The sequence below is a fragment of the Chelonoidis abingdonii genome, chromosome 16 (genome assembly GCF_003597395.2).
Source record: "Chelonoidis abingdonii isolate Lonesome George chromosome 16, CheloAbing_2.0, whole genome shotgun sequence".
Taxonomy (NCBI): domain Eukaryota; kingdom Metazoa; phylum Chordata; order Testudines; family Testudinidae; genus Chelonoidis; species Chelonoidis abingdonii.
This window is the reverse complement of record NC_133784.1, coordinates 15,290,117-15,315,330: the sequence shown is the minus strand read 5'-3', so window position 1 is coordinate 15,315,330 and position 25,214 is coordinate 15,290,117. Positions and strand designations below refer to the sequence as shown.

The following is a 25,214-nucleotide window of genomic DNA, read 5'->3' as shown; positions in this document are numbered from 1 at the left end:
GACACAAAAGGTTACTGTTCTGGTACTGATTCTTTGGCAGACTCTACTAACCAAGGGTAGACAGCCTTTCTGCACAGGCTTCCAAAACAACACACACACAAAGAGACAGACAGAGACATACACACAGAAAAATTCAAAACAAAACCAAAGAGTTCAGTGGCAGACAGTTGCAGAGTCAGCTGGAATATGTGAGGACTCCTTTACCTCCCAGTTCTAGGGACTATCTATTCTCACTTGTAAATTTGCACCACTTGCAGGAATTACCATTACCAAAGGACTGGAATAAATGCTCCACGTTCCACAAAAGAAAGACACACACTGGTGGGGAAAGATATAAATGCAAACAAAAATTACCAAGGAGGCTTTGTAGTGGGAAAAGGAGGACCATCACTGCCTCCTTTTGATCTGCTACAGCGCAGGAGCTCCCTCCTCATCCCTACCATTTATTTTGGTTTAGTTTACTGTAGGCAGAAGGAAGGCCCCACAGATATTTTTTCTTTCTCTTGCTGACCGTCAGATGGAGAGATCAGCCAAAGACCAATCAACACCCTTAAAGCTATGGACACTTCAAAAGTCTCCTCTGAATATTCAGTCATCTGGGGAAGAAACCATCCCCACTGCATACATGGAGATATAGCCATATGTTGCGTTCCAGCAAAGCAGGCCAAAAGGCGGAGGATGAACTTGGAATGCCAAATTATATACTCCACACCTTCCACAAGCCAAGTGCAATACAATTATTAATCTGAAACATATTCAGCAATATTATTATTCTCCAAGAGATTCACATAACCATTATAAATATCACATGAAACTGATGTGTTCATTATTATTAAAAATATTTCTTTCGAATGACAGAATTTATACAGACTTCAAATATTTTGTTGACCAAATGATCACACAATCAGAAAATTTTTTCTGAACAAAAGTGTCTGGGATTTGGGAAAATGTTTGTTAGCTACTAGATTTAAGTTAATAGATCCATTTTCAACTATGATATCAACACCTCTGTAAAACTGCACAGCATACATATTACTTTTTTCCAATCTAAAACTAATTAGAAGATGCTAAACGTACCATACAAACAAGGTTTTGGAACATTTTCTAAACATATTTCATGCACAATTTTGAAGTAAAATGTTCACACTAAAAATCATTATAAAGAACAAGACAAAGAAAATGCTCCCTACACATGCAGGTCCAAAGATAAAATATTAGAAAGAGATTATAGAATTTCATTCTTTTTAAAAGAGGAATAGAAGAAAAGAGAAATATTTTCATGCACAGAAAGACAAATATCTTGGAATAGGACTTCTGATTACACAAATACAAATCTTTATAAATATTTTTAACAGACTGATAGTAAAACAAAAATTCTACATACACACACACATATATATATCAGTATATAAACGTGTTCTGTACTATTAAAATTCATACTATGAATCTATGAAGTCATATTTCAAGACATTACTATTCTGTCTGGTCTGTACCTTTTTTATTGACATACGAGAGTTGTACTTCAGATAGAGAGTGCAGGAAAAAAAGAAGTGAATGATGGAGAAAAAAAGTGAGTGAGACAAATTAAAAAAACCCAAGATATTTTACCTGACAGTACTGATAAAGAATGAATTTGGAAAAGAAAAGTGAAGGAAATGAAAAAAATTAGTTGAATAAAAAGTGGAAAATATTGGATAAATTTTACAATTCCGATAAGCAAGCAAAATTTGTCAAATATTTGGAGAATCTATTTATGAAGAGAAGATAGAATAGACCAAGCAAAGAAAACTTATAAAGGAGAAGAGATAAAAATATAAAAACAATCAAAATTAGGAAATAGTTCAACTACTGTACTAAAGAGGGAGCATACTCAATAAATGCTCAGTGAGTCTCTGCTGGAAAAACTAAGTGAAAGCCTGTCATTTTAGAGAATGAAATAATTGCTTGAGCAAATGAATATTCCACCCCCACCCCTCCTTAAATACAACAGGATTACTCATGCGAGTAACACTGTATGTTTAAGTGTTTGTAGGATCAGGACCTAAGGTTGTATTTTTAATTTTCACATTTTTGGCAACAACATAAATGCCAGGAAAGTTCAGGTAGCTCATACAGATAATCAAAACCTTCAAAACCTGAAAATACAGCTTTTTACTACAGTACAATTTCTTTGTTACTGTTTTTAATATAATACATAAGGATTAAATTCTGAAGCCCCCAAAACAGAGACAGTGTCAAGAAGGGTAAACAACAATTGTTGTTTATCCAAGTGAAGTATCAAATCAACTCTATTCTTCCGGTAAAATAAGTTCTAGGAATTTTGGAAGATGTTCTGTTGAACAGTACACTAAATAATATTATTTAACAAGATATTATATTACAAATAAAAAAATACTATCTAAAGAAAAGAAAAAACCCTAAAGACAAAAAGTTTTCCAACATATAATACAACTGGTCAAAGTCTCAACCACTACTATAGAAACGTTTCCATGACAATATAATACTTTAGATACAAAGGTGACCTTACCGTCAAATTGATCTTCTCCCTCTGTCATTAATTCATCATCAGAGCAAATGCTCAGAACATTCACCAACATTTCTGTTACTGTGTTGAAAAGAATGATAATGAATTAACCAACTACACACTGCTACATATATTAATTCATATGTGAGGTGTAACAAATTGTCTGCACTTATGTATGGCTGACAAAATTTCACACCCCAGTATGTATTTTTTCAGCTGCTCAGCAATCTACTCTCCCAGACAGAGACACTTTTCATAATGTGTATATTCATGGGATGAAACACAAAATATGATCCTAAAGTAACACCACTGTCCAAAGACAGAGTGCTGGAATAGCATCACAGACTTCCCTCTTTTCCCACACCCATGGTCCAGAATTAGTTCTTTTTAGAAAGGATCTCCTTTCATAAGTAATGATATGTCTACATTCAAGCAATCTTGAATCTGATGAAAAACCAATAACCTCTAAGCTGTATTTGTACAAAAGCTGATCAATTCAGACTAAATTTTGAGCCATTAGTTAGTGTCATTAAAAAAAAAAGTGGCTCTAAATGCAGCCTTTGGAGGATGAGATTTCCAGTCTCCCCAATTAACCATAACATGGTGCAACAGTGAAGGAATGAGAAAGAAAACCAGTGGGGGAAATGGAACCCAATATTTAAAAATATTATTTACATTTGTGACATGGATAAATGCCAACATAATATTTATAATCAACTGAAAAATAAACAAACACTACATGCAAAAACACCTTGCGCCTTATTAAAAAGCATGATGGCCCACCCCACCCCACCCCTTTCATGTGCTCGAAAAGAGTGTCCTTAATGGAGCAGATTCACAGTTTTTGCAATTAGGTTACTCTTTTAGGAAGGTACCTTGTAATTCCATACAAGTGTATAGATGACAAGAAAAAAAAAGAAAAAACTGTGAATCTTTCAAAGTATTTAGTGAAGGCACACAGAGGAGAAAAAAAGTTTAAGCCAGATTTTCCAATAATCTTTAAAGTAAATGGGGAACATTTCACATGAATTTGGAATACCCTACATATTAATAAAATGACAAATCATCTTAGGGATCTCTCTAGCACTTATTACTGTACTACCTAATGAGGCCAAGCTAAATCAAACAATTTCACATGATGCTTTGCTGACTACTTAGCAAACAAAGGCTATGTCTACACTGTAAAATGCTAGCAGCAGTACGTAGGGTATGCATAACTACATTCAGCAGCAAAAATCAGGCTGCACTCACACTGCAGTGTGTAGCTACACACGTCAGTGAAAGGTACTAGGGCAGAAGGAAGGCAACAGGGAAATGCTCAGCAGCAGGGAGTTGCTGGAGCCTTTCCCCACTGCCTCCCCCCTACCAGAGCCTTTCCCCTCTCCTGGAATGTTTCTCTGCAGCGGGGAAAAATCTCTGGCAGCTCTTTGCTCCCAGAGTCTTGGAGGGTAAAAAGCAGCGCCTCTCTCTCTTTTTGGCTGTAGAGGCTAAAGAAGCTGGTGTCTGCCAAAGAGTGCAGGACATGTCAGCTATTGTTTTGATCAATGGTAGGGCAACTGGAGATGGGCCTGAGGGAGCCAGGATGTCCACTACTGGGTCTACATCCACCTCGACCTCCTTCACCTGCATCAATAGGCTTTGTGCAGCCCGTTTAAGTAGCTGTAGAAGCACCCAGTTGTCCTCTAGGGCTGGTGCTGCTGAAGTTCCCACGAGCGCTTCGTTGGCCAAAGAAGAGGAGATCACTTGCAGAAGACCACCCTCACTACCATCAGCCTCTGCAGGGGTCTGCGGCACACAGTATTCAGGTAGCATAACTGGTGCGGATGTAGGATGCGGCACCATGACTGGCACCGGGGTCGACACTGAAAGACGAGGTGTGCTGAGTGGCGCCAAAGACATGGCCCCCATCGGTGCCGGTGACTGACTAGGCGGTGCTGGAGTCTGTTGTGGCACACTCCTGTCAGACGGAGGTGCTGGTGGTGGAGGCATCTGTGCCGGAGCCACCGACATTGAAGAAACCGATGCAGACCTGGAGCGTGGACCATGTACCTGTCCCAGAGTCAGATGGTAAACCCAGGGAGTCCATAACGGCCACTGGGAGGGTGGCTGCCACGGCACCACGTTAAGGTTGTTGGCTTCTCTGCAAAGCTGATCTCCTGCTCCTTGATCTACTGGAGTGATAGGATTCCGCCTCTGTCTCCGAGGTTTCCGAATATGAAAACCGATGAGAGGAACTATCCACTGTTGCCGGCAAGCGGTGCCATGAGGCCGGGGAATGCTTCCTTTGCACTGGTACCGCCGGAGCAGGGCAGGGCGGGGCCTGTCACATCATCATGACCGGCTTGCCCCTTGATTGGATCGGGGGTCAGGCCGTCCTGGCAGCTCTTCCCTCCGGAGCGGGGAGGTGGGTGCCGAGAGGCTTAATAAGTCCAAGGCTGCTTCAAACGCCTCTGGTGTAGAAGGGAGGTGCACATCCTTGCTAAGGTCCGGGGACCTAGACTAGTCCGGACTCGACTGTTCCAGCATGGGGGCAGGAGCCAACGGGACCGTTGGAGGGTGCGGTTGTGGCACGTCTTGTCCCACATTTGTCAATGCTTCCGGCCTTTTAAGGTCATGGTGGGGGGATCGGCCTCTCACCTGCCTCTTCTTTTTCGCGGGCATTGGAGATGGTGATTGGTGCCGCATGGAGGCTGATTTTCTACATCCGGATTCTCTCCAGTGCCAGGACTTAGAGTTCTCAGACTGAGCCTCCTCTCTTGCTAACGGTGCCAGGGCGCTGGGTGTGGCCGGCTTGGGTGCTGGGTGTGGCCGCAAGGCCTCCTTCATCAGAAGCACTCTAAGTCTTTGCTCTCTGTCCTTAAGAGTCCTGGGATGGAACCCCTTGCAGATAGTGCAGCTGTCTCTTTGGTGGCCTTCTCCGAGGCACCTCAAGCAGGAAGAGTGCAGGTTATCCTTCAGCATAAACTTCCTGCAGTCTGTGCAGAGTTTAAACCCTGGGGACCTGGGCATGCCCCAGGACAGGGCAATGATCACGTTGGGGGCAAGCTCCCCAACAACTATTAACTATCTACAACTAACACTAATGAACTTATACAAAAACTAACTAACTATCAACTTTCAATAGGGACACTACTAGGCTTGCTGCAAGAGCAAGCAAAGTTACAGTTAGCCGTTACCTGCAGTAAGAAGGAACTGAGGGGGTGGAGGGTCAGCGGGCCCCTATATAGGGCACCATGGAGGCGCCACTCCAAGGGGCGCCAGGGCCGACCCTACGAACACTGCTAAGAGAAAATCTTCCAGCTGGCATGCATGTGGTGCACACACACCTGCTTGGAATGGACATGAACAATCACTCAAAGAATATAGCATTATTTACTGTTATTTGCAAAGTGCCTACAATATGCTTGGCACTGTGTAACATAAGATATATTATACTCTCACACAACAGAATCCTTTAAATGACAAGAACTCATAGTCCATAATTTCCATATTTTGTTCTTGTGAGACAACAGACACATGAACTCCTCTGACAGATTTTAAAAGTAAATTTAAACACCATTATACTACTTTAGGCATAAAAAGTATGCAAAATCCTCAGCTAATAATTTAAGGCAAGAGTCAGAGTTAAAAACTGATAAAGAAAGTTTGATTTTCTGCATCACAGTTTCCCATTATTATATTTTTAAAATATTCAGAAAGCCCAATGTTTACACATTTTATAAAAAGACATTCCCTCACCCGAAAATCCTCTACAATTCAACACAAAGATGTGCTACCACTCATGTAATTTTTCTGAAATTATCATAGACCTCATTAAATTCTCATACCCTTCTCTGTATAGCCTTACACATCAATGGTGATGTATGCATAAGTGAGTGCATGTATATGGTATGGGGGGGAGAGACATTTTCTATGCATTATTTAGAAGCACACTAACACTTTGAAATATCCAGATTGGGGAGAGTTTAGCTTTTTTAAAAAAATGCCATTGGTTACATTAAAACAGATGACTAACAGCAGGGCTCAAGTATTGCACAACTATTACAGGATCCTTCTCTACAAAGCTGTAACTCAGAATTTGACATTCCTGCATGTTACCCCCGAATGTGACAGTACTGGAGCAGTCAGTCATTTTGTGTGTTCAGTCACGGTTAGCTGAAAATCAAACATCACGTAGCTAAGAATAATTTTAGGCCCAGGAGCAAGGCCGGGCAGCTCCATGTCTGCAGTTTTGGTAATCAAAATGGAAGGAATGTTTGGACAGACAACCTTGGTTTTAGGTGCCTGAGACAAATTTTATTGTTGTTATGACTAGAAATGCTTTGATAATAAATGAGTAGTTTGCTGAAATGAGGAGAACTGGTGAGCCATCAGGGCTTCCTATGGTGGTCCATTAGGAGTCACTATGAGTTATGTGCTTTATTTAAGTTAGCTATAAAAGATTAGGCAACAGGATTCATTTGGAAGTAGTCTGAGGACACCAAAACTCCTCAGCAGCTGGAGGGAAGGCGGGCCCTCAGAAGCCTGTTGATTCCTCAAAACCACCTCAGACTTTGATGAATATAAAAGTTTAGTATGTTCTGAACCAACTGCTACAGCGTCCGTGTGTGTGCGCGCGCTTGAGACGTAATTAAGAGTAGTTTTAGATAAAAGTACTCATCCGTATCAAACATTTATCAGACGGAGGAGCTGTGTCCCCATTGATTTATTCCTTACACTGCCTAGACAGAAACAGTTAAGTTCTCACTCCTCTGGGTTTTGAAAACCCTGGGTAACAAAGCCTGTGAGCAAGAACCCCAAAAGTGATCCTGTTCTGGGTCTCCTGATTGAAGAACAGACAGACCTAAAAGCAAAATCAGCCAGCCAAAACCAAGTATATGGCTTTTGAAATGTAATATTTAAAAAGATTTTAAATTAAAAATGTTGCTTTAAACAGTTTTTTTTTTCTATATCAAGATTCAGCATGATCAGTCAATAGTACAACGGAGATAATTTATATTTTGGCATTTTCTCAACTTTAATTATGGTCTGAAATGAAACTCAATTTTACAAGCACATAAAATTTATCTACCTGAATAGAAAGGAAATGGTCCATACTGCTTTTGTTTTTTCACAAACACTATGATAATTTAAAATGGATTTTGCCGTAAATTTCTTCCAATTGGCAAGGCCAGATTTAACCTTCGGTTAAAATGTCAAAGTTTGTGCATTTCTGAAAGCTAGCAGAAAGAAAATACAAGGGCCTTTACTAACTTGCACTGTGGTTGCAGCAGTAAGCATATGCTGGCTGAACAAAAAAATTCTCATTTAACAGCAAGCTTATCTAATTACCAGCCCCTCAAGTAAGCAAAATGAAGTAATACCCCAAATAAACACTGAAAAGTTAAAAAAAATCTACATTTTCATGAGTAACTGCCACCACTTACGTGTCCTACAAACTGTATAAATAAGAATTATACATTTATTGTACTTAATAATCAATTAATTGTCCAAAAGATCACTATATAAACTGATGAGTCTTGACATATAGATTTCATCACGTAACTACATATGAACAGAAAACTCTTTCCAACACTTATACTTTCATTTGAAATCCATAAAGTAATTTGCTACATACACTGAGCATATTTTAAAAAAAGCCTAAACTATCCGATTGTAATTTCTCTCAGAAGGCAATATTAACCCAAATCTAGAGTCCTGCGTTTATGCAACTGGTCTCAAGAGTACTTTTCAGATACATTTGAAGAGCTTTCTACAATCCTTTCACCAAGATACTATAGCATTGTGGAAGTAGAGCAAGAATTGACAGGGATTTGAAGGGGATTTCAATGCATGACAGTCTCTGTTAGCAAGAGTCAGGCTAACCCTAATAATGTGAGATTTGTAGAAGCGACGATTATGTGAGGCGAATGGGAAAGAACTGCGTGAGAAGTTGTTGTGACCTTGTGTTAGATATGGAATGTAGACTATAGTCTAAATAGAAGTGAGAAAAATAAGATAAAGATGACCTATGTATAAACAAAATGCAGCTGTTGCTTAATATTGTATGTAATAAAAAGTATAAATGCTTGCTGTAATTGTTTACCTGTAGAGATACCTTCCTAGGAGGGGGAAACCCTGTGTCCTAGCGCACTCTCTCCTGCTATGTGATTGCTTGAGAAATAAAGTATCTGACTTTGCTGCACCCAACCAAAAAGTGAGAACTGAGTTTTTCTCCGACAGCATATATTGGTAGGATTTTAAATAGGACAACCTAATGTCCAACTATGACTGCTTTGCTTTTTACTTAAACCTACCTGGAGCCCAACTGTCCTAAATTTAAAATTACCATCTCTGGAGGGAGGGAGGTAGAATGGGGATATCTATTAAATTGTATTTTAGGAGAATAATTATATATAAATTGCCCTTCATCAAAGGTAAATCTTCTGAGCATTGTAGAATGTTAAAAGAACATCCATCAGAACTAGACAATATTTAAGAATGCTACACCATTAACATTAGGAAAGTGTAACAAATTATTCTGCAGAGTGGAAACAGTTTTATTGAAACTGTGTGTTGATTCAGAGATATACTTTAGAAGGAAGGGGATTTTCATTAGACTATGCAGACAAATGCCATCATCTCTTCTAAACCTCTCCATTCTCTCCTCTGCTCCATCAGACAAAAATCAAGCTACCTCAGCCAAAAGCAGGGGGAACAGAGCACCCACAGCTGTAGACGACCTCATGTCCCAGATCACCATCCTTTATGGACATGTCACAGCACTTTCACATGGGGAGTTACAAAACATTGCAAAAGGTCTTTTGGGGCAAGTGTTCACAAGTCTGCACTCTACTGAGACAACCAAAGGAGTAGGTGGCAATGATTAACATAGTTCCTTAAGAGAAATCATACACTTAATTTCTCTCATGTAGACATAAACCTGCAACACCCACACAAAACACAAAGACTTTATGCAGTTTGCTTGTACAGTGTAGTTTCTACCTTTTTCTCCAACAAATGGCAATGACCATGTGAAGACATCCATAAAATTTGGTAACCAATAAGGATGTGGAGAACAATTGAACTGTCGAATATTCATCACATTATTTTCATATTTTAACACAGCAGCTGCAAAAAAACATTTAGAAATTAAGGCAAGAATTTTTATCCTTAACACTAAATATAATAAAAACAAAATGATCAGGGAGATTCAATTATCTTTTCCCACATTTACAGTTATATTACACCTTATGTAAAAATATATGCAAGAGACACTCTATGATCCTTTACTCATTATTATAGTGGAACATATTTCGAACAGAGAGCTTTTTTATATGAGAAATCACTTTATGTTGCAATTTAATAGAGGTACATTTTAAGGAGAATACAAAATTGCACTGACATTTAACTTAATAATGGACACAGAGAGGAAAAACTACTAAAAGTGTCATTGCAGGTATTGTCACAAACATCCAACTCAAAACAACAGTATAACTGGCTCCAGATCTTTTATTATCCCACATTTTAATCAACGGACTACTGGCTACACATTCACAATCAAATTTCAGTTTCTTTTCATCACCTTCAAAGCTTTGCCTACAGGGCCAGCTTTAGGCTGATTCAGCCGATTCTCCGGAATCAGGCCCTGTGCCCCTAAGATGGCCCCACAACGTCCCGAAGGAGCTGCTGCCAAAGTCCCGCCACTGTCTTCAGCGGCAGCTCAATTGCTGTCGCGGAGGAGGGTCCCTCCACTGAAATGCCGCCGAAGGCACCAGCAGCCGATTGAGCTGCCGCCAAAGTCCCAGCACTGTCATCGTCAGCAGCTCAATCGTTCTTGCTGTCTTCGGCGGCGGGACCTTCCTCCGCGGTAGCGACTGAGCTGCCGCTGCAAACAGCAGCGGGACTTCGGCGGCAGCTTCTTCCAGTTGGGCCCTGCAATGCCTAAAGCCAGCCCTGTTTGCCTAACTCTGTCCCCTCCTTACTTACAATGCCTTGCCAAGCCTCAGGCTGCTCTCCACCTGCCTCCAACTTTGTCCCCCTGTTTTAGCTTCTCCCACAATAATTTCCATGCCTCCTTCCACACAGCCCCCTAGGTATGGTACTACATCCCACAGCTCATCTGCATGGTCTCTTCTCTGTCCACATTTAAAAGTTTACTTCTGTGTCTTGCCGCAAATTGAGCTGACTTGTATATAAATTGCCTACTACTGTTCCTCGGCCCCTAACCTCTATTTCTCAGCTTGTATTTACATTGTGAACTGCTCAGAGCACAGAGCATCCCAGCCTGTTTAGAAATCACTCAGTGGGTGTAAGTCTGTATGAGAGGGTTACTCACTTTATACAGTAAATGAAGTTCTTCAAGATGTGTTCTCCTATGGGTGCTTCATTTCAGGTATCAGACATTTACAGTAGCAGTGTCCGTGCAGGTCATACGTGCGCAGTAGATGTTTCATGGTGCTGCTGGTGCTTTATCTAGTGTGCGCACAGCCCAATCCCTCCAGTTCCTTCTCTACTGTAAAGTCCTTACTGCCAACTCCAAAGTAGAAAGGAGGAGGATGGGTAGTGGAGCACGCACAGGGGAACATATCTCGAAGAACCTCGTTACCGCACAAGGTGTGTACCCTTCTCTTCTTTGAGTGATGTCCCTGTGGGTGCTCCACTTCAGGTGACTATAGAGCAGTGCCCCTCAGAGGTTAGGAGGGACTTTGGGTTTGCTTGTATTGTAGAGGCGAGTACAGTTAGGTCAATCATGGCATCGGGCCTTGAATGATTGCATAATGATCAGTAAATGTATGGGCAGAGGCCCAGGTAGCCGCTCTACATATGTTTATTATAGGCACATTGCTTAGAAATGGTATTGAGGTCGATACAGAGTGTGTGGAATGGGATCTGACGTCCTCTGGAGGTTCTGTATTGCGTGTTTGGGTAACACTGTGAATATAGGTGGAGATCCATTTAGATAGCGTCTGAGTGGATATAACACTTATTTTTGAATGTTCGGTCATGGACACAAAGTCTCGGGGACTTTCGGAAAGGCTTTGTTCTATCTAACTAGAATGCTAATGCGTGTCTAACATCTAATATATGCACAATGGTTTCGTTTGGATTCCTTTGTGGTTTGTGGTAAACCATGGGAAGGTGAATTGGTTGGTTTATATGAAAGGGTGATGATATTTTTGGTAGGAACTTTGGGTGGGGTCATAACGTGACCTTGTCCTTGAAGAATATTGTGTAGGGAGGATCGGCTAAAAGGGCCCCTATCTCACTTACTCATCTGGCGTAAGTGATAGCAAACAAAAAAATGCCACTTTCGTGGACAGATGCAGTAAGGAACAGGTGGCTAAAGGTTCAAATGGTGGTCTAGTGATGCACTTTGATACCAAGTTCAGATCTGATGCTGGAGTGGGTTGGCGAATCTCTGGGTAAATGTTCTGTAGACCAGTGAGAAAGCGTTTAGTAATTGGTTGAACACTGTAATGGCCATGAGATGCACTGTGACCGAGTTTGTTGCAAGACCCAAGCGTTTTAACTCCAACATGTAGTCCAGCACTAGCAGTAGTGGTGCTGTAGTGGCAAGTCAACTGTTTTTCTTGACATCATGAGGAGAATCTTTTCAATTTTTAAGGGTAAGTTTTATGGCATAGTTGATCTCCTGCTGTTTAGTAATACGTGTTTGACTTGTTTCAAACAAACTAACTCACCATAATGGAACCATGCAGGAACCATGCTTTCAGGTGGAGTTTCGCCAGATTTGGGGGAAGAGTGTAACTGTTGTTCTGTGACAGAAGGTCTATCCGAAGAAGGAGCACTCATGGGGCGATATCACCACGTGCATCAGGTAAGGATAAGAACATGGCCTGTCTGGCCCATGTCAGGACTATCCGGGCAACTGCAGCCTGTTGTATTCGTATCTTGTGTATTACTTGTGGGATCAAAGGGATCGGTGGGAATGCGTACATGAGTGTTGCATTCCATGGGATGAGGAAGGCATCGCCCAGTGATCGGGATCCCATCTCTGCTCTCGAGCAGAATAATGGGCATTTGTGGTTTGTTGGGGATGCAAAAAAGTTGATGGGGGGAATCACTGGAAAATAGATTGCAGGACTACATTGTTCATTGTCCATTCGTGCTCCCATGAGAAATGTCTGCTTAATGTGTCTGTTGTTGAATTCTGGAAGGTAGGAGGTTAAGATGTTTATTTTGTGGTGAATGCACCAGTTCCACAGTTTCATGGCTTCGGTGCTTAGTGAGTGTGATTGGGCTCTTCCCTGGCAATTGATGCAAAACATGCAAGCAATGTTGTCAGTCATTATGCAAATTGATTTGTTCTTTATCAGTGACAGGAAATGTCTGCAGGCATTGTGTACCGCACATAGCTCGAGTAGACTGATGCGCAAGCAGGTCTTCTCGACAGATCATTTGCCTTGAACTGTGTGTTGGTTCATGTGGGAGACCCAGCCTATCAGTGATGTATCTGTGATAATTATCACTGGGAGAGGGTCCCACTGGAAGGGGATGCCCACGCATACATTTTTAGTCTTGTTCACCAGTGTAGAGAATCCAAGACTTTTGGTGGTACTGTTGGTCGTTTATGGAGGCAGTGCTTGCTGGGTATGTATATTGAGTTCAATCAGCTCTATAGGCAGCGCATATATAGTCTTGAGCGTCTTACCACAAATGTTATGGCTGCCATGTGACCTAATATTTGTAGTCCTATTTGTGCAAGTTTTTGGGGGCTGCTGCTGATTATCGATATAAGGTTGGTCACTGTTGTGAATCTCCCAAGAGGCAATGATGCTTTGGCCTCTATGGCGTCGAGGTGTGCCCCCAATAATGTCCAGTTGTTGTATAAGAATGAGGGTTGATTTGTGTTCGTTTATCTGCAACCCTAGATTCCTGAAGAGTGGAGCTGTCTTCTGGATGATTTATATTGCTTCTTGTTGAGTCGAGCTCTTGAGGAGACAATCATCTAAGTATAGGAAAATCATTTTCCCTCATTTGTGTAAATGTGCTGCCACTACCGCAAGGGTTTTAAAAAAAAACACACACACACAAACCTCTTGGTGTGGTGGACAAGTTGAACAGTAGTGCTCTGTATTGGAAGTGATAGTTTTCCACTGTGAATTGCAGGAAACTTCTGTGAGTGGGATGTATGGCAATATGAAAATAATCATCTTGAAGATCAAGGGCTAAAAACCAGTCCCCCTTTTGCTGCACTGGTAGTATCGTGCCCAATGTGATCATCTTGAATTTTTGGGTTTGTACAAACTTGTTGAGTTTTGCGAGGTCTAAGATGGACCTCCATCACCTGTTCTTCTGAGTCAAGAAGTAATGGGAGTAAAATTCCTTCCTCTGTGTTGTGAGGGACCTGTTCTATGGCACCTAACTGTAGAAGATGATCTATTTCTTGTCGTAGCAGGTGCTCCTGAGAAGAGTCCCTGAAGAGGGAGGGGGAGGGGAGTAAGGTAGGTGGGCGCGAAGTAAAGGGAATGGTATAGCAGTCATCGGTGCTGATCATTTTTGTGATTGTTTGACTAGCATGGGTGGTGCCATTTTGGATTTTCCCATTGGTGCAGGAAGTGGAGGCATAGGTCCTGGGAAGAGTCTCAGCACAGTGTCCCTCGCCAGTGAAGTCGGTGCCATGGAGGAAACATCTATTTTTATGCCTCAACTCTGTCTTCTTGTGGTGGGGCTTGGCAGAGGTCCCAGTATGGGTGGTGCCAGAAGTACGCAGAGCATCAAAGGTGCTCAGCCTTGTGGTTGTTGGCATCGGAGTAGTGACCTGGCAGGAGACTGCCTTTTTTCCTGTGGTACTCTCTGCAGAGAAGTTGGTGCTCTCTTCCTCAATCTTTTAGAGGGTTGCATGTCCTCTTTTGCTGAAGTTGGGGTGTCTGGAGAGGAGGAGGTCTGTTCTTCTGTCTCCATTCGGAGAGAATTCTCCATTAAGATCAGTTTCAAGCGGTGATCCCGGTTGCGCCTGACTCTCACTTTTAAATTATTATGGTGCTGCACTTTTGTGGGATGTGCGCCTCACCGAGACATCGGACACATGAGTGTCCATCAGAAACTGGCATGGCTTCATGACATAAGCCTCATCTTTTGAACCCTGGGGAGCCAGGCAGCATTCAACAGTTGAATGTTCCCTGCTGAGAAGAAACTATGGAGAAGGGGAAACCAGGAGAAAACCTTTTTCTTTTTTTTTTAAAAACTACTAGCTATCTAAGCAAAACTAATTATTATTAAAAACTTGCTGTCTATCTGAATTATACTATTTCTAATATTTTTTGTGAAGAACTGTGAACACTGCCACAGAGCTCCGTCTCAGGTCAAGGACGGCCGGGAAAGAACTGGAGGGATCGGGTTGTGCGCACGCTAAATGAGATGCCAACGGCACTGCAAGACATCTACTGAGTAAGTGTGGACACTGCTACCATAAATCTCCGACTGATAGCTCCAGGACACACCAACACCTGAAGTGTAGCAGGCACAAAGACATCGCTCAAAGAAGAACTCTATTTTCAACATTTTTACAAAACTATAATGGATTTTATACAAAGTATGCCTTATGAGGTATCATTTGAAAACTCAATTTGCTGATCATTATCGTCCTGGTAAAATGTGTGCGACAACACTGTATATAAAGTTATAAACCTGGTATTGAGACATATTCCAAGTTTAGAAAAGCAGGCACAAATCAGTTTCTCAAAAACAAAAGACAAACTGATGCCTCAGCCAGGTGTCAACAGAATCAAATGGACTATCACCTGGTTAAGGGGCCATTCTTTGGCAGGAAAAAGGGTGAGTGAGAAATTTACAACTTGGCAAAGAAAGAGTTGGAAGTTCCCATCTCACAGACTGTCTCCTGAATCCCAGCTGGAGATGATTCTCAAAGAGGAAGAAAAGATAAAGATGGGGAACAGATGGCCCAAATCATCTCTCCATTTCTACTCATGGCATCGACGACACACTAAGAATAAAATAAGCATCATCGGACTGGGGAGGGATCCTGGCTGAAAGATTCAACCAGTAAAACTGCTAGAACATATGATGAGAGAGAACTTTATGCTTTGAATTCACTTGGCTTGTTAAATTAGGTATCAGTTGAATTTTGTCTTTTATTTACTTGTAACCAATTATGACTTTTATGCCTCATTATTTGCAGTCACTTAAAACCTATCTTTCTGTAGTTAATAAACTTGTTTTATTGTTTTATCTAAACCAGTGTGTGTTTGGATTGAAGGGTTTGGGAAACTTCATTTGTGGTAACATTTGTGCATATCATTTTCTATTAATGAAACAACGGACTTTAAATGATCTTGTATTGTCCAAGAAGGGCTGGGCGGTACAAGACACACCTTTCTGGGGGAAAATCTGGGACTGAAAGTTTGCTGGTGTTGCCCTGCTGCATAATTCATGGGTGGCTGGCTATAGCACTCATATAATATAGCTGCGAGTGATTTACATGCTGGAGGTTGGGTGTGGGCAAAGCAGGAGCGGTTACTCTCATAGCAAAGCAGTATAAAAGACACTCCAGGTTGGAGAATTGAGGGGATGGAGCTGTCACTCAGTCCAGATTGCACCCTAGGTAATGTCACAGCGGGTACTTCTAAAAATGAAAAGCACACTTTGTTTTCTGGATGTCCTCATTATGAGAGATCATCAGTTTATTTTACACATTCAAGTAATTATGCCCATGTGTGTTTTACATATTGTATTAGTTTGACTTAAAAGGCTTGGATTTTTTTCACTCTACTAGTAACACCATACAAAACTGATTTTGTATGATGATTTTCCATGGTGTTACTGTTAGACTATTTTTTTCTTTGGAAAGAAGTTTTAATTTAATATAGCACTAAATTCTTACCGAGCACTAATTCCTTAGCACTAAATTCTTACCTTTATTATTGTAGACATCCAAGTAATTAGGTGCCGAAAAAATTGTTATTAATGATGGGAACCCTGTAGTTTGGCTTTTTCTGTACATTCTATACCTGTAAAAACAAACAGCTTAATTTGCATCATAAAGTAATAAATGATTATTTTGTATTGTTGAATAATTTCTGTAAGGACATAAAACACTTACCCTGCATCTTGTGCTTCATGAGCTCTAATTATCGACAACAAATTATTATTTTGCAAAAATTCACAAACTGCTGGATAGCTGTGAAATGAAAACAACTATGAGTAAAATATTAATTTTTTTAGTAAAGTGTAACTCTTAGTACTAAAATGTAAATTAAATCCTAGATTTCTTTTTACCTATAAAAATAAGAGCATCCTCTGACTGTATTATGACTGAAGTGTTCTTGTAATTTTTCATTTCCAAAATCTTCTGAGGGATCTGACCACAATAAGTCACACATTGGTCCAAATGCAGGAGGCTCTTTGAATCTATCTAGCTGTTTAAAAAACAAACACAAAGTTGATTTAAATATTATATTGGTCAGTTTTGCTTCTCACCTGTACAGTATACACATCAACCAATGCCAAAGCATTACAAAGTAAATGCTACCCACCACATGAGAGGGGTAAGCTCTATAGAAGCACTTTTCCTCTTCTCTATAAGGCAGATGCGTGCCAAAAAAACAAGAGGAAGATTTGAACATACAATTGAGAACAATGAAGATAATTAATTGTCAGAAGAGGTGAGGGATCCTCCAGACTGACGGATGTGTATATTATGAGTACGTAAATTTATAGAGAAGGAACAAAATTTTCCTTTTCTCAGGCACACTACATCTACCAATTTGAAGACACCACTGGGAATTAGTAAGCAGTAGCAACACAGAAAGAGTGGAATAAAAGGGAATTAAGAAAAACTACCAGCCAACACAACCAGACAACCAAATACAGCATCCGAAGAAAAATATCCACATTGAACAGTTTAATAAAGGAAAGAAGAGATGACCACCTAAGGTCTCTGCAGATTTTTTTTCATACAAAGCTTTATTGCTCTGCCATAACATTGCTGTGGACCTCATGGAATGGGCCTTGACCATTTTTGGAGAAGACTTCTTACCTTTTCTTTAAGACGCTTCAGAGATGTCCTTTCTGACCCATTTGGAAACACTTAATTTAGTGGCTCTGTTACATTTCCAGTGACCATAGTGAAAAGTTACAGGACTAACTGTATTAGCTATCAGGAAGAGAAGCCTATTATCCCCTGTGAACCAGACACTAAAGAAGGATGGATGCACAACACAATGAAACAATGCTTATGTATAAGACTAAGATTTAGTCATGGGCATTTTTAGTAAAAGTCATGGATAGCTCACAGGCAATAAACAAAAATTCACGGCCCTGTGAGTTGTCCATGACTTGTATTATATACTCCTGACTAAATCTTTGGTGTTCTGGGAGGTTCCAGGGGGTGCAGCTGGCTGCTCTGGAAAAGGGCCTCTGGGGCACCCACTGGTGCTGGGGGGGCAGCTGGGGACCGCTGCTGGGTGGAGGCAGCCCCGCCAGCCCAGGACCGTGGCAGCCGCAGCTGGTGGGAGGCAGCCCCGCCGGCCCGGGACTGCAGCAGTTGCAGCTGGCGGGAGGCGAGACCGCAGCAGGCAGCCCTGGACAGCAGCTGGAGTAGGGGGGCAGCCAGGGACTCCCTCCATTGCTGGTGGGGGGCAGCCAAGAACCGCTGCTGTTGGAGGGGGGTTGCAGCTGGTCCCCAGGCCGCCTGAGCTGCTTGGGCAGCCCTGGAGTCAGTCGCAACTGCAAGCTGCAGAAGTCACAGAGGTCCTGGAAAGTCACAGAATCACTGACTTCCGTGACCTCTGTGACAGATTCGCAGCCTCAGTTATGTATACACAAGTAGCCCCATTTTACAGACAGCATAGAAAAGGACAAAGATGTGGCAGGTTCTCAGAGGCAGTGGGGATAAGTGAATGGTACTTATCTCTGCTATATTACAGCTGGGTTCTAGTCTCATCTTGTGTAACATCTTAGAGGGGGTATGAGGCAGTGCTTAACAACAACAGTTGTAAAGCGTACAATATTGTAAACATCAATCAGCAAAAAAGTGAGTTTAGAACTCATTTTCTCCTAGTTCCTAGTCATTTGCATTTATCTCTGCTCCAGAGTACCTCATCCCATTCCCGGGCAGTGGAAGGGCTTCTGCGCCATTTGGTGACAGGAGAAGCAAGCTGTTTCTCCAACAAGAATTTTATTTTTAAAAATAAATTGATGGGCTCCCTTTTTGAAAATCATCCCAAACTTCTAGAGACAGAACCTGCCTCACTTTCAGTATTTCCTAAGGTATCTGAATGAGCGTTGTCCATTATAGCTACCATCACCTTTGTATGACAAGACATAAGCTTCGGTACAGGCCATCATCCTTAAAAGTTTTTCTTTTGTCTGTGACCTCCAAAATCCAGTTTTCCCAACACGACCAACAAAATGTTATCAATTTATCCTAAAGGTGTCACACAACGCATAAGTGACAAAAAAGTAGACCAGGAATTTTTTAGGAACCATGATTGAGTTGGTTTTTCATTTTTCATGCACTTGGCTTGTCACCAGTCACATGATTCTTCCTCCCTTTCCCTTTTAAAAGAAGACCTGCCAGCACAGAGTAAAGGAAGATCTCCTTTTAGGTCCTTTCTTACTTGCAGATGACCTGGTAGAAGCAGTGATGGATTCTCCACCAGATAATGGCATCTTACTGGTTCCTCAGAAACTGATTTTTTTTTATTCCAAGTTGACTAGTTTGAAATTAGAAAGTTTAAGTCCAAGCATAAAATGCTTCTGACCTCAGACTTTATGATAATGTTGCAAAAACTTGAAATAATCAATACCACTCTTGTGAAAGAGGAACCAAATGCTACAGTCAAGATATCAGATGAAAAAAGGTCAGTTAACTGCAAACTGAAAAGAAATATTCAAAGAAAAAGCAACAGAAGATTAAAAATTTTAGTATGACAGAATCATCACCACCTGACATCAACATTCCATGTGAGGTAAAACCATTGACAAACCAGTAGGGGTTATCAGACAGAAGGCTTGATATCGTAACACTTGTATCAATTATTTCATTTTAATGGAATGCACTAAATATTTAATAGTACATAATTTTTTAAAAACATATTTTCATCCTCAATTACTGATATAACTATAGCACTTTCCACATGAATAGGACCACTTCAAGAAGTTGGTAGGCAAAGAAGTACTTTACCAATTTTCCATAAGAGTAACTCAGATTGTTGTACTATTACATCATACTTCAACTTTAAAAGTCCAAGGGTGTTTTTGAGAAAAAAAAATATATCCACACTATCAAGATAGCAACACACAAGTTTTCAAATTAAAATGACACTGACATTTCAAAAGAAGTCTCTGATGACAAGAAAACACATCAAACTATAGAGTGATTCATTTTGTACATTCTTCACAAGGTATACCTATATTTAGTGAGAGCTATCTTACTTTAAAACTGAACTCTGCTTTTACCAAGTATTTCTGGTTCTCAGTATGAATTTTGCTTTTCTGAATAAACTCAAGACAGTTAGATCAAAATGGTCATGTGGATTTCTAAAACTTCTTTCATATCTAAACCCATTACAAAAGTTTTGCCAAAAGTTAGAGGCAGTATGTTAGACAATGACAGCAAACAAATGCCAAATGATATAACTTTATAAAAAAATTATAAGTATTTAAATTATAATTCTACATCAAGCTGTTAAACTAACACAACAAACTTGTTTACTTTGATATAAATAATAGCTAACGAGAACCAAAAGACTTTTCATGTTTAAGTTTAGAGGGATAAATTAAACTTGATCTTTAATATAGCAATTGATTTTTAAGGCAACACAGCTTCTAGGAGCTCAATCCTGCAAAATGCTAAGAATTCTAGCCCTTCTCCAGTAAAGAACTTAAAGCGTGTGCATAAATTAAAGACAAAAAACTCTAAATTTCGTGGTGCAGTTACATTACTCTAGAAACTAAGTTGTTTAACTGCAATTATGTCTGTGTTTGAGATAATAAAATCCATGATTACTCATAGAATCATAGAAGATTAGGGTTGGAAGAGACCTCAAGAGGTCATCTAGTTTAACCCCTTGCTCAAAACAGGACCAACCCCAACTAAATCATCCCAGACAGGGCTTTGTCAAGCTGGGCCTTAAAAATCTTTAAGGATGGAGATTCCACTATCTCCCTAAGTAACCCATTCCAGTGCTTCACCTCCCACCCAGTGAAACAGTTTTTCCTAATATACAACTTAGACCTACTCCAGTGCAACTTGAGACCATTGCTTCTTATTCTGTCATCTGCCACCGAGAACAGCCTAGCTCCATCCTCTTTGGAACTCCGCTTCAGGTAGTTGAAGGCTCCTATCAAATCTCCCCTCATTCTTCTCTTCTGAAGACTAAATAAGCCCAGTTCCCTCAGCCTCTCCATCTTCTTTGCAACAAAAAAGAAATAAAAAGCCTGCCCCTCAATCCAAGTGTCTGGATCCTGTTTTGTGCTTAGAAAGAGCCAGTAAAAACTAGAAACTAATACACTGACATTTTCAAAGAGTGACATTTGAAAGCAGTCTCACAAATCCCACACCCCCACTTTTTAAGAAATACACAAACATACTCACTCTCTTAATGTCATCTAGTGTGTTTATTTCTGGTGAAAGTCCACCATGAACACAAAGAAACTGTTGGTTTAAAAGTGCAGCAAGAGGGAGGCAATCAAAAGCTTCCATACAAGCATCATAGACTCTTTCTGAATACTTTATTTTACCTGTAGAAGAAGAAAAAACAAATCATTAAGACATACACAACATGAAGAAACTGCTTTATTGGTGCTTTCAAATTTAAAAACATTTTTATATGACAAATACTAAAAATAGAAAAATGGCACATTTTAATAAGCTTAAAAATCAAGACATAGGCAGAGCTGATTCGAGAAAAATTCCTTTCCAAAACTTTAAACTTATACTTCCTTCTTCCTCCTCAAATATAAAATATGGACAAAGTTTTATAACCAAGGTGGACAAAAATCAATGATATTTTTAAAAAATATTAAAAATCGCGCTGTTTTTATTCAAATCGGATTTTTTTGATAAAATGCTTTTTGAGGGAAAAACCTATCTAAAGATAGTTTTAATTAAGATACATTATTGCTCAAAGATATCTCTTCATGGAATACGGATTATAAAGTCTAATTCTATAATATGAGACAATATATTCATGTAATGTCTAAGAAAAGTTTTGTAAATGAGTTCCAGTAGTTCATGGATTAGGGACTCAATCTTATGGAGTTCCAGGGACTTCTGTAGAAAGATTAACCTAAATAATTTATATCTACCCAATGAGACTCAGTGCTCAATCTAGAAGATAGCATCAGAGATGCTTAGTTTTGCAGTTCTTAAACTGTGGATTTGTGCCTCCAGAGATAACATGCTTGTTAACAGCAAAAATGGTTTTAGATAAATAAACATAGAGAGGTGAGAAGTAACAGACTTCAACCCTATTGTCCCTCTGCAAATTTGTGTACACGGGCCGTAAGGGACCCAGTTAGGGAATATTTTAATGAAGTTCCTCTACCTGTGGGTAAGACAGGCATGCATGCAAAATGCAAACAGCGCAATAAAGAAATGCAAGGCCTGGTTGCCCAAATGAAACAACATCATGAGAAGTGTTCTTTCTCAGGAGGAAGCTGCGCTGAAGATGATGAAAGGAACATGTCTGAACTTGCAGAATCTTCAGGTTGGTAACCTTTTTTATTTCATACCTCTTTCTTAAGGACTACCTGTCTTCCTTCTGGACTATTCTTGAATTCTCATGTTTGAGCAAAAAATATAGTCGTTACTCTATGGTACTAGAGATGTGATAAAAAATAAATAGCTGAAATAGATCTTCCTTTTACAATTTCACCTTTAAAGTAGTACTGAGTGTCAGTGAATGCAATGAGTAATAGTAAATGAGCAGTACGGTAATAATTAAATAACTGCACTGATTTATTTTGTTTAGGAGAATCCATCCTCAACATACAGGATTCTGAAGACTATCCACCTTCAAGATCAACATCATTTTCTATAGTTTCAGAGTTATCTGAAAATGACAGTGTTTCCGTCACAACATGTACATCACATAGCCACAGTATCACCTGTAGCAAAAAGAAAATATAATCTCCATCATCCAGAAACAACCACAGATAAGTAACTGTTGTTCTTCAAGCTGTGTTGTTCACGTCCATTACAATTAGGTGTGTGCGCACCACGTGCATGGACGTCGGAAAATTTACCCCTTAGCAGCTCTTGTTGGGACAGCAGGGGAGCCCCCTAGAGTGGCACCCTTATGGCAGTGTATGTAGTACTCTGCCAGCCCAACCTCCCTCAGTTCCTTCTTGCCATTGGCTCAGACAGAGGGGAAGGGGCGTGGGTGTTGTAATGGACGTGAACAACACATCTCGAAGAATAGTTACGAGAGGTAAGTAACTTGTCTTTTCTTCTTCGACTGATTGTTCACGTCCATTCCAATAAGGTGACCTGCAAGCTTACCATTGGAGGAGGGTAGGAGTCATGGAATGATTGATTGAAGAACAGCTCTGGTGACCACCGCATCATCTCTGGCCAGTTGGTTGACAGCATAGTGAGCTGTAAACGTGTGCACTGAGGACCACGAGGCTGCCCTGCAGATCTCCTGGACAGGGACCTGAGCCAGAAAGGCAGTCGAAGATGCCTGTGATCTGGTCGAATGCGCCGCAATCGCTGGGGATGGGACCTTGGCCATCTCATAGCATGTGCTAATGCGGTCCATGAAGCAGGACGATATGCGTTGTGCAGAGACTGGAAGGCCATGCATTCTATCGGCTATGGCAACGAACAATTGTGTTGATTTGCGGAAAGGTTTTGTGCTCTTTATGTAGAACGCTAAGGCTCTTCGGACATCCAGAGTGTGTAGGCTGCAGTGTCTCGGGCTCATGTGGGGTTTTGGAAAGAACACCAGCAAGCAAATGTCCTGTCCCATGTGGAATTGGGAGACTACCTTCGGAAGGAATTTGGTGTGCGGTATAAGCTGCACCTTGTTCTTATGAAACACCGTGTAAGGGGGTTTGGAAGTGAGAGCTCTCATCTTGGACACCTTCCTTGCCAATCTAATGGCCACCAGGAATGCCACCTTCCAAGAAAAGTAGAGGATGGAAGAAGTGGCCAGGGGCTTAAACAGGGGGCTAATGAGTTTGGAGAGGACCAGGTTCAGATTCCAGGTTGGAACTGGTGGGCTAGAATATGGGAACACCCTCTCCAGCCCTTTGAGGAATCACCTGAACATGGGATTTTAAAACAAAAAGCGCCCAGACTCCCCTGGATGGAAAGCTGACATGGCCACCAGGTGGACAAAAGGGACAGACCCTGTTGGTTAAGGTATAGGAATTAGTCCAAAATAACTGGGATATGAACCTGGAGTGGCTGAAGGCACAAGGGTTCACACCAGCAGGAAAACCTTTTCCTCTTTGTCAGGTAGGTAGTCCTAGTGGAAAGTTTCCTACTACCGAGGAGAATCTGTCTCATTGATTGAGAGCACTGGCTCTCCATGGGATTTAGCCATGGAGTTTCCAAGCTATGAGACGTAGAGACTGAAGGTTCGGGTGGAGAAAGCACCCATGGTCCTGCGTGATCAGATCCGGGTAGAGGGGCAGGGCTATCGGGGTCTCTACAACAGCTCTAGGAGAGTCGTGTACCAATGCTGCCACAGCCAGGATAGGGCAATCATGATTACCGTTGCCCTGTCCCTGCGAATTCTGAGAAGAACCTGGTGGACCAGCGGGATAGGAAGGAAGGCATACTTCAGCCCCTTGCCCCATGATATTAGGAACACATCGGCAATCGAGCCCGGACTGTGGTTTTGGAATGAGCAGAACTGAGGGCACTGTGTGTTGCTCTTGGTGACAAAGAGGTCAACTTGGGGATAACCCCACCTTTGGAAGATTGATTGTATGATGTCCAATCTGATTGACCACTAGTGCATGTGATATGACCTGCTGAGACCACCATGCATTTCGTGAACACTCAGGGGGCTGTGGACAAGCCAAATGGGAGAACCATGAACTGGTAGTGATGTTGATTTATGACAAAGCGGAGAAAGCGGCAGTGCGCCGGACGGATGGTTATGTGGAAATAGGCGTTCTTCATGTCAAGGGCAGCATACCAATCTTCCGGATCCAGTGATGGGATTATAGTGTTTAGGGAGACCATGCGGAACCGGAGTTTAACCATAAATTCGTGGAGTCTGCGAAGGTCTAAAATGGGTCAGAGAACCCCTTTGCCTTGGGGATTAGGAAGTAACGGGAATAAAACTCCTTTCCCCTTAGCTCCTGTGGAACCTTCTCCACTGCCCCTATCTCAAGGAGCAAACAGACCTCCTGCATAAGGAGTTGCTCATGAGAGATGTCCCTGAAGAGGGATGGGGAAAGTGGGTGGGAGGGATGGAGGAGAATTGGAGGGAGTATCCCACCTGTACCGTGTGTAGGACCCAGCCGTCCGATATTATACGGGACCACGCATGGTAAAAGTGGGATAGCCAGTTTAAAAGCAGAGGGGATGGATCCAGATACTGGGTTGGTACACTATCCTTGAGGGTGGCTTCAAAAACCTTGTTTCCGGGCTGGGGTTTATTCTGGCCTTTGTTAGGCATATTATTCTGCTGTCTACACCTGTTGTTTCTGCCCCACCTTCAATACGGCTCTTGTCTGGGGCGGGGTTGATACTGCCTCTGCTGTG

At 41.3% G+C, this 25,214-nt stretch overlaps 2 protein-coding genes across 11 annotated transcripts in view; one reads left to right on the top strand and one right to left on the bottom strand.

Moving 5' to 3' along the window:
* The window catches only part of SEC24C (SEC24 homolog C, COPII coat complex component), a 647,635-nt gene that overhangs the window by 102,428 nt on the left and 519,993 nt on the right, over positions 1-25,214 (top strand). The window lies entirely within an intron of this gene.
* PPP3CB (protein phosphatase 3 catalytic subunit beta) overlaps positions 1-25,214 on the bottom strand; it is a 102,009-nt gene that overhangs the window by 39,724 nt on the left and 37,071 nt on the right. For all 10 annotated transcript variants that reach the window (XR_004372097.2, XR_004372096.2, XR_004372095.2 and 7 more), the window contains exons 5-10: positions 21,087-21,232; positions 16,766-16,905; positions 16,590-16,667; positions 16,403-16,497; positions 9,509-9,634; positions 2,528-2,605 (exon numbers count right to left, since the gene is read on the bottom strand). Coding sequence is in view for 6 of the 10 variants with exons in the window: in XM_032768706.2 (XP_032624597.1) it covers positions 2,528-2,605; positions 9,509-9,634; positions 16,403-16,497; positions 16,590-16,667; positions 16,766-16,905; positions 21,087-21,232 (663 nt within the window). In the remaining 4 variants the exon portion in view is untranslated. The remainder of the gene's footprint in view (positions 1-2,527; positions 2,606-9,508; positions 9,635-16,402; positions 16,498-16,589; positions 16,668-16,765; positions 16,906-21,086; positions 21,233-25,214) is intronic.